The following is a 13070-nucleotide window of genomic DNA, read 5'->3' as shown; positions in this document are numbered from 1 at the left end:
CAGGGGGGAGTAATACAAAGGTCTCTAAAATTATTATTTATTAAATTTGTATACCACCCTATACACACAGGTCTCAGGAAAAAATGAAACAGAAACATTTGAAACAGCGTTAAATTTTTTTGAAGTAAAGCAAACTATTTGAACCCATCTTGTTTCCTTTTAAGGAAACCTGCCTTTTGTTTAGTAGAAAACAAACCTTTGACACTTTACCCCCAGAGAATTATATCCAACTGACTTTTCCTCAGAGTAGACCTAGTGAAATGGCTAGACTGAGGTTACTCATGTCCATTACTCTCTGAATAATACTAGGTAAAGGTAAAGGGACCCCTGACCATTAGGTCCAGCCGTGACCGACTCTGGAGTTGCAGCGCTCATCTCGCTTTATTGGCCGAGGGAGCCGGCATGCAGCTTCCAGGTCATGTGGCTGGCATGACTAAACTGCTTCTGGAGAACCAGAGCAGCGCACAGAAATGCCGTTTACCTTCCCGCCGGAGTGGTACCTATTTATCTACTTGCACTTTGACATGCTTTCGAACTGCTATGTTGGGAGGAGCAGGGACCGAGCAACGGGAGCTCACCCCGTCGCGGGGATTCGAACCGCCAACCTAGTCTCTGTGGTTTAACCCACAGCGCCACCTGCGTCCTCTGAATAGTACTAGCATTAGACAAAACCAAATTGCCTGTTATAAAAATAAGTTGCAATACAGGTTATATATACAAATTGCACCCTCTTCCTTTATTGCAACATAAAATACTTTCCTGAATCTTTTTATTTTGTAAAACAAACTCTTAGAATGAATCTCTTTTTTTAACTGTGTAAGGAAAAAATGCACGTCAAGCTTTATATACGCCAGATTTCTTGAGCAGTCTTACACGCAACTGAAACAAGCAAGGAGCAAAGCATTCACTGTGATCCTGTCTTGTTTCAACAAATCATTGTTTAAAAGTAGTCCACGTTCCCAGTACAAATGCAATGAGAAATTCCTGTTATTTTAAACTAGGAAGCGGATACTCCTAATCTCCTCATGGCCGCAGCAGAACTGGGGCAGCAGGCAAAAAAGCACGTGACCCAGAAGTTTGAACAAGCTGATTCTTGCAAAGTTAAAACTGCAGGTTAGCATTACATTCAAACTAGACCACTATCTGACATAGTAGTCTGGGAGAAAGCCAGACCATTTTGAACAATTCCCGTTCTTATTTTCTTTAAACACAGGCACGTGTGCCTTTGATCCATCTATGTTAGTGTAATCTGCACTGACTGGCAGCAGCTCTCTAGGGTTGTAGACAAGAGATCTCTGCCAGCCCTACCCGGAGAAGCCACGACTGAACCTGGGACCTTCTGCATGCAAAGCAAATATTACTGCTCATCCCCAAAGGAAACTTAGATCATCCGGCGGGGGAGAGGAGCTAAAAGGTACATTTGCCTGTGGCTACTATGTAAAAGTATGCTGATCAGAAGGTCGGCGGTTCGAATCCCTGTGATGGGGTGAGTCCCGTTGCTCGGTCCCTGCTCCTGCCAACCTAGCAGTTCGAAAGCATGAAGTACAAGTAGATAAATAGGTACCGCTCCGGCGGGAAGGTAAACAGTGTTTCCATGTGCTGCTCTGGTTCACCAGAAGTGGCTTAGTCATGCTGGCCACATGACCCGGAAGCTGTATGCCAGCTCCCTTGGCCAATAAAGCGAGATGAGCGCCGCAACCCCAGAGTCGGTCACGACTGGACCTAGTGGTCAGGGGTCCCTTTACATTTACCTTACTGTGTAAAAAGAATGAACACAAGTGATGCTTTAAAAAAAAGGAATTAACAGCACAAAGTGGTACCTTGGTTTACGAACTTAATACGTTCTGGAAGTCTGTTCTTAAACCAAGGTGTTCTTAAACCAAGGTGTGCTTTCCCATAGCAGCGGGGGACTCAATTTACAAATGGAACACACTCAACAGGAAGCAAAACATGTTCTGCTTCCAAGGCAAAGTTCACAAACCAAAACACCTACTTCTGGGTTTGCATAAACTAAGCTGTTCTTAAACCAAGGTATCACTGTAGTTTCATTCGATCTTGTCTGTGAAGCTGCAAAGACAGAAAGATGTGCAACCCTAGACAGAAGACAGTGCCTGCCCAAAACATTTTGCTAACTGAAGCCAAGAACAAATCACCTCCAGCTAGGCCAACACTTTAAAAAGTATTGTATGACTCCCAAAACAGTGCATAAAACGAATAGACATGTAAATGACCATCATTAGAAAAGTGGAAGCTATAGCCACAGATGCGGGAAAGAATAAGAATTTGGGTCCCAAATAAGGAACAGAATGGAGAGGATGGGGCAAGTACAAATAACACTGCCTATCAGTCAGCTAACAGACCATTTGCATGGTCTTGTTACTCATATATAACACCTGAAGACCTTGGTACCAAGTTACCCAAAAGACCACCTGCCCCTATATAGACCTATAAAATCGCTTAGATCATCTGGGGAAATTTTACTTGTGACACCACACCCTATAGATTATCACCCTGTAGATTATAACCTGAAAACAGGTGTTTTCTACCTTTGCCCACAAACTGTGGAATGCCCTGTTACTTCCACACATGAAGCAGCAACTGTTAGCTGCTTCAAATGTCTTGCACATCATACATCATACCAAAGTCAGGCTTTCCCTGAACTGTAAAGTTGGATCTTGATACTGAATTCCCTTTTTTATAATGCTGTCTTATTGTTTTGGTGGTGTTGTATTTTAGCATACTACTTAGAAGTTAAAATAATAATAGTAAGTGGTTTAAATAAATAAACTTAAAAATATCTAGAACCCCTTTTATTTTGATCAGCTAATACAAAAAAGGCATGTTTCATAATTCTCTAGTATTGCTTGCCATGCTGTTTTCAAATTAGAAGTGTTACAGGTTTAAGCAGCAAACTTTCTCAGGAGTCTAACGAAGCACCTTGGAGTGGGGAAAGGTGGAGAAACAGCCACAGGGTGAAATAGCAGCCCACTGCTACTCTCAGTTATCTCAGACTAAAACGCATGGGACTAGTATTTGGTAGCTTGTGCTGCATCGCCATCTACTGACAAGTATCCAGCTGAGCCATATCAATGGGAGTCAGAACTGTGCACCCTTTCACAGGAACTTCAAACGTCTTTTTGCTTCCTCCACTCCCTCACTTGGCTAATGCTTTTTCCATCAAACAACCACGCTCCCCCAAACCCCACAAGGGCTGCAAATGAGCCCTAGAGTACCCTGTATTTCTTACTTACTTGGCTGCAGAATCAGGGCCCCAATTCCACAGAGGCTGCTGGTAGGCACTCTGATAGAAAGCAGCTGGAGTTAGCTGCAACTGCAGGGAATCACCATGCATCCTAGTTAAAGGGAAACAGCCTTACATTCAGATTTCTGGAGAGATTTCATCTTTTGTCTGCAAGGTGCAATGGGTGGAGAAGAACAGATCCAAGGAGCTACTATCAATGGACCCATGGCAGATGCCTGCCCCTCCCCTCTATTAATTGCCTTCCACATATATATTTCAAGGCAATGTACGAAACATAATAAAAGCAGCTAAAAGAAAGTTAAAAACACTACAGGAAACAATAGCAAATATATTTTAAAAACCACACAGTACATATAACTAGCCACCCATGGCAGAGGCCCATTCATCCCACTGGGAAAGATTGTCACACACAAAAACGTATTCAATTGTTAACGGAAAGGGCAGAAAGTTGGCATGGGTCATATCTTGATGGGAATGCTGTTACATAAAATGGAGGCAGCCACGCTGATGTTACTGCAGAGTAGGTGTTACAGAAAAAATATGGGGGTTGGCTTTTGATGCCCAACTCCCCAAGGGACTGAGTCCCCCAAGTCCATGATCAGATATGAGTGAATGGAGGCAAGATCCATAGGAAGGAAGGCAGGTCTTTTTTTCTGTTGCAACAGAGTCCTCCCTCCCATCCTTGCAAGGAGGTAGGAGAGACCCAGAACAATGGTGCTCAAGACCCTATAAAGACTTTGAATAGTGTCCACCTTGTAGCCCAAAACCACCCCCCCAAAATATCTCCAGCAGAAAATTGAGAGTGTTGCTTCTCTCCTGTCTGCCAGGATACCTGATAATGCCTTACTTGATTGCATTTTCTGGGTAGCCTGGCTATTCCTTTGAGCCTTTAGTTCCCGAATCTCTCACATATTGATAGTTTGCTCAGCTTAACAGATACTTGCCAAACTGCATTCAAAAAGGGAGGTGTAACCCCCTACCCTCCAAAGATCATCGGAAAGCTTTTCCCATTTCCTTCCTCCTTGCAGAGAAATATTTGAGGTAAATTTGGGAGAGTCCAAAATGGCTTCAGGAATGCTCTCCTGTACTATTTCAAACCCATGGCTTATATACTTACTTACTTACTTACTTACTTACTTACTTACTTATGCATGTGTGTTTGCCTTGTACATTATGGACCTTTATTCTATATCTGAGACCTTCGAATTCTTATAATGATGGCTTCTGAAACTGTTGAAGGAGAAACTCTCCGGCAGGCCACAGCAACCCTTCTGGGTATAGAAGGGCCTAACCCTGTGGTGGTTTGCTCTCTAGCAGGAACTACATGACAACTCAGCCAAAATGGCCTCATCCCACACTCTCCTCTGGCTCCTCTCAGGCCTGAAACTCTCCAGTAGTTTGATCCTTCCAGCTTGAACACAACCATCTTGTTCCCCCCTCTCGGCCTTGCTTACCTGCTGCCTTGGCTGGCCTCTAAAGTAGAGCAGGAAAAGATGGCTGTTTGAAGGCTGACGGGCCGGTCATCTCCTCAGCTTGGGTTGGGAATGGAGGATGTTTGAGAGCCAGAGCGGCCTTGGTAACTGGAAGGACGGAGGTGGAAGGAGGAGCCAGAAACTAGGCAGCTACAGGCAAGCTCAGGCCCATGAGGGGGCGAAAATCCAAACTTAAGTTGTGGAAGGTAGCGTATGCTGTCTGGGTCAGGGTATTATTTAGGGCTTTAGGCAAATGTAAACTTGATTTGTTCTCTCTCTCTATAGGGTGTAGAACGGAAACGCTGGCCACGTTCGCACCCTTTACGTTCAATGCACTTTTGCCATGCCTTTCCACAAAGGATTCTGGGAACCTGTAGTCTGCTAAGAGTGCTGAGAGTAGTCAAGAACAATGGCTTTTTGGGTATATATATAAAAAGGAGGCGCCAGTACTCAAGTGCTGAGCACAAAATGGCTGCCACACACAGCAAAAGAAGAAAGGTGTGCTGGTACTCTGTACCAATGAGTGCTGTCACACATGCACAAGCTGCAATTCCCAGATTTCACTGGGAAGAGGGATTTATTGTCAAACCACTCTGTGAGTGAAAATAGGGGTTACCCTGCATCTCTCAGCACCCTTTAAAAATCCAGTTCTTAGGATCATTTGGGGGAAACATTGGCTGTTAAAAGTGGTGAGATAGGTTTTTTTAAAGAATAGCATGGATTGGGCCAGTACTGAACACTGGACAAGTCAGGCCTCCTTTTTTCAGGAGTTTCTAGGTCCAGGAGTTGTTGGTTTTTTCCTTTTTGGAACCAGAAGCCTGTTATTCCCTTGCTAAGAAGTTTGGAAGCCATCTTTCTAGGGTCCTTGCTAACGGGAACTTCAATTCCCTGATTTCCATACATCAGAATAAGCATTTTAGTAAATCAAGTGGCGTCAGAAGGGCTGGATTTGAAGGCAACACCTCGGCGCTATGAGGCCACAAAATAAACTTCCAAATGCAGCATAAAACCATTAAGTGCAGAGTTCAAAATGGCTGGACTTTTGATTGACAGCTGCTGAGAGTGCGCTTTTGGGGGTGGGGGACAAGTGTTCCTTCCCCACACACACACACACATACATACAGGGCCGATGGAGGCTGGCATTTCACAACTGGCAGGAAAACACAAACAAACATCATTCTTGCCAACCTTAAGATGAAGCAAATATTCTGAGCCTGTGCAGTTTCACATTTTAAACTCACGCAGCTCACTTTTCCTCGCTTCCCACCTTAGGCCAGTCACTGGCTCTCATCCTAACCTACCTTACATGGATGTTGTGGTGACACGTCCTCATATCATAGGCATCCAATGTTGGTTCCTTTAACCAGAATCTTTGCACTGCAAAGGACCATGGGATGTAGCTGTTAGCCCTACCCATAGTGTAAAGGTAAAGGTAAAGGTAAAGGTACCCCTGCCCGTACAGGCCAGTCATGTCCGACTCTGGGGTTGCGCGCCCATCTCGCTTAAGAGGCCGGGGGCCAGCGCTGTCCGAAGACACTTCCGGGTCACGTGGCCAGCGTGACAGGCTGCATCTGGCGAGCTAGCACAGCACACGGAAACGCCGTTTACCTTCCCGTTAGTAAGCGGTCCCTATTTATCTACTTGCACCCGAGGGTGCTTTCGAACTGCTTGGTTGGCAGGCGCTGGGACCGAGCAACGGGAGCGCACCCCGCCGCGGGGATTCGAACCGCCGACCTGAGGATCGGCAAGTCCTAGGCGCTGAGGTTTTACCCACAGCGCCATCCGCATCCCTACCCAGAGCGTAGACTCATTTAAATTAATGGACACGACCAACTCAGGCCTATCAATTTCAATGGGTCCATTCTGCATAGAACTTAAGACCCTCATCTGAACCACACATTTATACTACTTTGAAGTGTCATGACTTCTTCCCCCAAAGAATCCTAGGAAGTATAGTTTCTTAAGGGTGCAGAATTGCTAAAAGTCCCTTATTTGCCTCTCAGAATTTCAGGTCTTGAGTAGTTTAACAATAAATCCCTCTTCTTGAAAAACTTTGGGAACTGTAAGCTCTTTGAGGTGAATAGGGGTCCCCTAACAAATCTCAGCGGGACGCGGGTGGCGCTGTGGGTAAAAGCCTCAGCGCCTAGGGCTTGCCGATCGAAAGGTCGGCGGTTCGAATCCCCGCGGCGGGGTGCGCTCCTGTTGCTCGGTCCCAGCGCCTGCCAACCTAGCAGTTCGAAAGCACCTCCGGGTGCAAGTAGATAAATAGGGACCGCTTACCAGCGGGAAGGTAAACGGCGTTTCCGTGTGCAGCTCTGGCTCGCCAGAGAAGCGATGTCACCCTGGCCACGTGACCCGGAAGTGTCTTCGGACAGCGCAAGTTGCTAACACCAAGCAAGATGGAGAAGCAGGAAGCTACTTTAGTGAGATGAACATGCATTCACATATCCCTCTCTGGGTACCACATTCTGCATGCCTTGTAACCATGGCTGCAATGCACTTCTTAACCGCCAAGTATATTGCTAATTTCACACCTTCAAGCTGGGAGGGGTAACCTGTGTGGTCTTCAAGTTGTTGTTGGACTTCAACACCCATCAGCCCTGACAGTTGGCCGAGCTACCTAAGGCTGATGGGAACTGAAGTTTATCGTGTTTCCCCATCCCTGTTAGAAAGGAAGAGACTGTACAAGATTGGTCAATCTGTGGCTCTCCCAATGTTATTAGAATCCAATGCCCAGCAGTAAGGGATGATGGGTGCTGGAATCTAGCAATATCACCACCTGTCTACTAGAGGATATAGGGTAATTTGCTTCCCTGCATCCGGCGCATCAATGCAACCACTCTCTCTCCTTGTCACAGTGTGGTCTGGGTGATGTGTATCTGACTGACCAGGCCTGTGTGGCCTCTAGCAGGATAAACACAATCCGTCAGTCATGTATTGTGAGGTTTATGAACATCCCATTATTCCACTCTGAAAAGGCGAACCGTAATACTGTAGGCTCCAGGCAACATGAGTTGGGCCAGTAGTTCTTATACCATCCGCCCACTGCAACAACCAGACATTGTGAAGAAATCGCAACAGACCAGCTGACACGAAGCATGTTTTTAGCAACAAGATTTTATAAGCAGAAATCCGAACACTTGTCAACAGTGCTCTCTCAATGATCAAGGAACTCTGTACAGCTGAAGTTTTGATGCTTGACCTTGTATCAAAATTGCAAACAGGCTTTAAAACACATTGCTGGTAACAGGTGGGAAGAGAGCGGCATCAAAGATTTTTGAATCCGTGTAGTTTTATGGGAGTTTCCATGCTCTTTATTTTGTATATTTTTATCCCAGTTTTAATATACTGAGGCATTGAAGACGCACCCACAACCAGTCAAAAATGTTACTTGTCCATTTGCCTGCCGGAGTACTTTCGCATTCATGAAGGCTTGAAATTTAATGATTCTAAGAAAAAAGCCCAGGACTGTTTTGTTTTTGCATCCCCATTTTCATACCATTTGGATCCAGAGCAGAAGGAAGTGTGGAAAAGAAGGCATATTAGAACTATTTCCCCAGGTGCTTAACAACAACAACAAAAAGGTACGCTATAATTCAAGGGGTGACGGTGGTAATGTATTCTAGATCTTCTGATCAAATTTAAGCAAATTTAGCAGCTAAGCTTCCCTTGAACACACTTAAACTTTTATTAAGAAAGCAAATCCTAAAGCCCACATAGATTGGATCCTGCAAAAGGCAGCTACACCCAACACTCATTTTTCTAGATAATTACACACAGCTTTCTACAGCAGGGATGGGGAACTTGTAGTCCTTCAAATGTCGCTGAACTCAAGCATGGGCAATAATTAGATGATGAGCAACATCTGAAGGACTACATGTTCCCTACTCCCATCCTAGAGGAGCTCCGAAGCTGCCCAAAATCAGCTTCTAATGTGACCATTTGAATACAGACTCAAGTCTTTGAAGAGATAGGCAAGCGTCTTACCAAAACAATTCAATACAAGTTCCTTGCATTTGGAGGCATTTAATTGTTGAAAGTTACCAACTTGTTTTCACATACAAGGTGTCCTAGAATATCTTAGGAACAGGAATTGTGCCGGATATTTTATATGAGAAGGCAAATCTGAAAAACTGTAGTTGGTGGTCTAAATACAAAAAGTAGTCCCAAGCATCTTCCCCCACCAGTAATAACTCCCAACTCAATGGCCATGTTTAGATTCATTTATATTTTAATAGTATTAAATTAGCTTAAATTACTTGATTTTTTTTAATTCCACATTTGAAACCAATCTAAAAAGGAGCAAAGGAAATAAATTGAGACACACCACTGCAAAATTAATTCCATGTGTTAACTTTCCCCCCCTTTACGTCAGATCTGTACAGCAAAAAGTAGCAGAGTCCATTGATTACTGTTCCTACCATACAGCAAGCTAGAGAAAAGCCATCCTGTACACAAGAGCCTATGAAGGATCCTCCTCAGACCTTCTAATGCTTAGCTGCCAACAACAACACGCCCCAAACCGTTTTCTACCTACAGAGGACATTTTGGTGTGGCAAAAAAGGAAAAAAAACTGATTTTCTTTGAAGTTCCCTTTTTAGTTCTCCAGTATTTTTTTTCTCTTGTACAAAATATTACAATGATTTTTATATATATTTACATAGGTTTTTGCACATCTAGAAAAACAGTTATGAATTACAATCAGGCTTGGCAATCAATTTTGTTGTTGTTAAACATGATCTAGAGATTTAAGACAGCTGCAGCTGTAGTGGTTCACTTAATCACATGATTTTTAAGGAGGTCTGCAAAGCAGTGTTTTCCATCTCTTGCGAAAACAGCTGTAATTTTAAAAAGTCAACAATATACTGTTAATGAGCGCTATCTGTTCATTCAGTCCTTCAGCCTCCCAAAGCACAGCTGAAGAAGACTTGCTTTTGCTGTTTGGAGGCACAGGTCTATGTCATGCGCCCAAAATTCAGATCAATCACCACAGGGTTTTTTTTCCTCTTTTTGTGTCTGTGAGGGGGCTAGGTCTGAAAACAATTTTACTTCCACCTAGAGTCGCCTTCATGTTAAGGCAGCCAGTTTAGAAAACTGGGTTGTGTTTAACACACATCTTAAATCCTCTGAGGACAAGTGTTATACAACCCTCCCCAGACATTTCTTTCCCCCCTTCATTAAAGTTTTGTTTAAATTTCGCTTTTGGACCCAGATCAGGGTGGGGTAGAGGGGGGCAGAATAAAGAGCTGCGTTTTAAAGCTGCAGTATTTTTATGGCTTATGGTTCAACTCCTTGCTTTTCTGCAAAATGAGGTATGATAAATAAACTGTGTCCGTCGGATGAATACATCAAAACAGACTTAAAGCGGAAGTGACATATGCTGGGGCGGGGAGGAGGAAAGATTGCCAAACCCAATTCCTAAACAGTGCCAAAAAAAGAGGGTGGGGAAGGGGTAAGGTAGGGATGGGGAGAGGAAAGATTAGTCAAGAAGACAGCCAAGAACTCTCCTAGTAGCTTTCGATCCACTGCGCAAACCCTCTTTCCACCAAGGTTCGGTTTATAGACACCAACTGGAAAAGGAGAAAATGAAAGGTGTTAGAAGTTCTGCTGTCCTGTGCTAAGGCAGAGATAAGCAGCCTGCGAGGCCTGCCAGGCATTGCAGGACTCCAACTCCCATCAGCCCCAGGCCTGCATGGCCAGTGGTCTGGGACGATGGGAGCTGAGTCCAGCAACATCTGGAGGGACCTACAGGTTCGCCGCCCCCCCCAGCCCCACAAGTTAACAAAGAAACTGAAAAACATAGGGTTGTAGCCAACTCAGAGTAGACCCAGTGAAATTTAACAACTCGAAGTTAATCCTCTCCATTAACATCAATGGGCCCATTTCATGGCATGGTTAGCGCTGGCCTCCTACCCATAGCATTCTGAATACAAGGCATGTTCACATGCAGATTTACTGAAATATCCATCCTTTATTCTGATCCCCTAGCCCAGGCACCCCAAAACTTGGCCCTCCAGATGTTTTTGGCCTACAACTTCCATTATCCCTACCTAAAAGGACCAGTGGTCAGGGATGATGGGAACTGCAGTCCCAAAACAGCTGGAGGGCCAAGTTTGGGGATGGCAATGCATTGGATTTGAGCAGGGATACCCAACATGGTGCCCTCAATACGTTGCTCAGCTGAAATCTCCACCGTCCCCAATCACAGGTTACGCTGACTGGGGCTGATGAGAAACATCGGGAGGGCACCATGTTGGCTATGCTGGAGTAGTTTTAATTCCTGGGCCCATTTATACATCAAAGATCCTGTCCCGGTGCTCTATTTAGTAGCATAAATACCTCTTCTCCCATCATGCTCCACAGCTGTATTAGGGGCAAGCCTGTTGCACTGTCATAATTTGTCACCTGCAATCAGAGATGTCTATTAATGCCTAGCAAGAGAGGAGCAGTAGCAGCAGAGAGTGCACAATTATCCTCCAGACATATTCTGGTACGTTGCAACATGCCTAAAGACGGCGGAAGTGATCTTTCCAATTTTACACTAGCAATGTCACCAAAATCTGCAATTACCTGGCTCAGTATACAAATCTGCCTGGCTTGGAATGACCAATGTATTACAAGTTCAGTATGCTTTTTGTCTTCAAACATTATTCTGTGGCTCCGAATGGAGCATGAGCAGCAGTGGCTGGCAGCCCCTGGTGGGGTGGCTGTAGCCGAGGAGGTCATGTAAGTGGGACCGATAAGGTCCCATGGTGGTAAAAATGGGCAGAGCCAAGTTGTTCTGGTTTTCTTGGCAAAGATGAGGAGAGTAAGGCATTGCAGCTGCGTAAGTACTTAGCCTAACTAAGCTGAAAAGTGTCTAACCTTGTTTTAAGAAACGGGCATTGCTGCCATGATTTTTAGTGCTGTTCAGAAGTAAGCCCCACTACATTCCAAGGGGATGGCTCCCAGGTAGGACTAGAGCCTTGTGTCAAGTTTCTCACAACAAAAGGCAGCACTAAACAATAAAAGCTCACAGCCATGACACATACCTGTGCAAGCAAAGGTGTACCTCTGGTCATTTCACTAACAGCTGTGTCCGCCTCAGATGAAAAGTGATCGTCATCTTTCAGGAAAGAAGGAAGGAGTGTTACTCTTAAGGTAGCACCATTTTCCTGTATATCTGAAAGCTGCTCCAACACACACACAAGAGATCCTGCTTGCATGGAGAAAGCTAGCACATCAGTGATGTAATATGAAAGCACGGCATGGGAGGTGCCACATTGGGGTGAAGGAGGACAACCCCTCCCCCAAACAATATCACCCCCACTTCCATCACTGGACTCCTATCATTAACATGTACTTTAATTCTTCTTTCAGAGACCTTAACATGCGGGACATGTAGTATCTAAATTTTGGTAATAAGAAGGAAATAAAAAAAGTACTGGCTTGACTGTATGGTCAAGAGGCATCCTGTTCCTTGATTCTTAACATTACACCTGCCTGCCTGAGACGCTATTTTGGTTGGTGGGCCTGTCTTAATGTGATTTCAAAGACCTTTGGTTTTCACACAAACCCATCAGGGAATTGCCAAGTTTGATCTGCCTACCTCTTGCCTTTGTGCTCACACACACAGCCCCACAAATAGCAGAACACAATCTGGTGTAACTTTTAAATGAAAACTGAAAACTTCTATGCCAGCAAAGTTATGCAGGCCATTAAGAAAACAACTTTCTGTAACAGTTAGAGAACAATTTCCAACTTCAACTTTTTTTACGTGGTTTCTATTGTACAACCTCCGTAAACCAAGTTGATGCATGAAAAAACACACACAATGAAACAGCAGTGTATAAATATTTAGATATGGTAATTCTCCACAAAATGGAAGGAGTAGTGCTCCCCCCTCAAAAGGTGCAGTCTACCTTTGACTGCGCCATTCCACCCACCTTTGTTTTTGCAAAATTGGTCTGCTACTGCAGCTGTACATGCAGTAATCCAGCATGGTGGAAGAGACCAAGTTATGTTTGAAAACAGCCACTATCCAGTCCCTAGCCTTTCACAGGAAGAGTTCAGGTCCTGCAAGAGGGGCCAGGGAGAACTTGGGAATATTCTTCCATGGTTTCACTGAAGAGGGTCCCAATTACAGACACTACTAAGGCATAACTCTGATGGGACATCCTAATCCTACTGGCTTTAACCTCCGTAAACAGCCCCCTCTCTGCAAGAATGCAACATGAGCTGGAAGTAGAGCCTGAGTAGGCTCTACTGTTTTGCTGTTAAAGAGTTCTTCCGCAGTCTGAATGGTGGGTCCTCCCCAAAAACCCTCCGCCTCATCTCACACCCCTAGACACGAACCG

The 13070-nt window shown here is 44.6% G+C and overlaps 2 protein-coding genes and 1 long non-coding RNA gene across 8 annotated transcripts in view; 1 reads left to right on the top strand and 2 right to left on the bottom strand.

The window, feature by feature from the left end:
- Nucleotides 1–4839, bottom strand: part of MSI2 (musashi RNA binding protein 2) — a 450658-nt gene extending 445819 nt beyond the window's left edge. The window contains exon 1 of one of the 3 annotated variants that reach the window (XM_083714630.1): nucleotides 4717–4839. The gene's annotated coding sequence lies outside the window, so the exon portion shown is untranslated. The remainder of the gene's footprint in view (nucleotides 1–4716) is intronic. The other 2 variants (XM_083714661.1, XM_083714631.1) reach the window with 2 other exon arrangements.
- LOC310832750 overlaps nucleotides 1–13070 on the top strand; it is a 404622-nt gene that overhangs the window by 255019 nt on the left and 136533 nt on the right. The window lies entirely within an intron of this gene.
- Nucleotides 7834–13070, bottom strand: part of AKAP1 (A-kinase anchoring protein 1) — a 42718-nt gene continuing 37481 nt past the window's right edge. For all 4 annotated transcript variants that reach the window (XM_083714457.1, XM_083714454.1, XM_083714455.1 and 1 more), the window contains 3 exons: nucleotides 11766–11839; nucleotides 11074–11139; nucleotides 7834–10304 (listed from right to left, as the gene is read on the bottom strand). In XM_083714457.1, coding sequence (XP_083570583.1) covers nucleotides 10242–10304; nucleotides 11074–11139; nucleotides 11766–11839 — 203 coding nt within the window. In that variant the 3' untranslated portion in view covers nucleotides 7834–10241. The remainder of the gene's footprint in view (nucleotides 10305–11073; nucleotides 11140–11765; nucleotides 11840–13070) is intronic.

Source organism: Podarcis gaigeae (assembly GCF_964106915.1).
Source record: "Podarcis gaigeae genome assembly, chromosome: 15".
NCBI classification, from domain to species: domain Eukaryota; kingdom Metazoa; phylum Chordata; class Lepidosauria; order Squamata; family Lacertidae; genus Podarcis; species Podarcis gaigeae.
The sequence above is the reverse complement of the archived record's forward strand: the minus strand, read 5'-3'. Positions and strand labels throughout refer to the sequence as shown.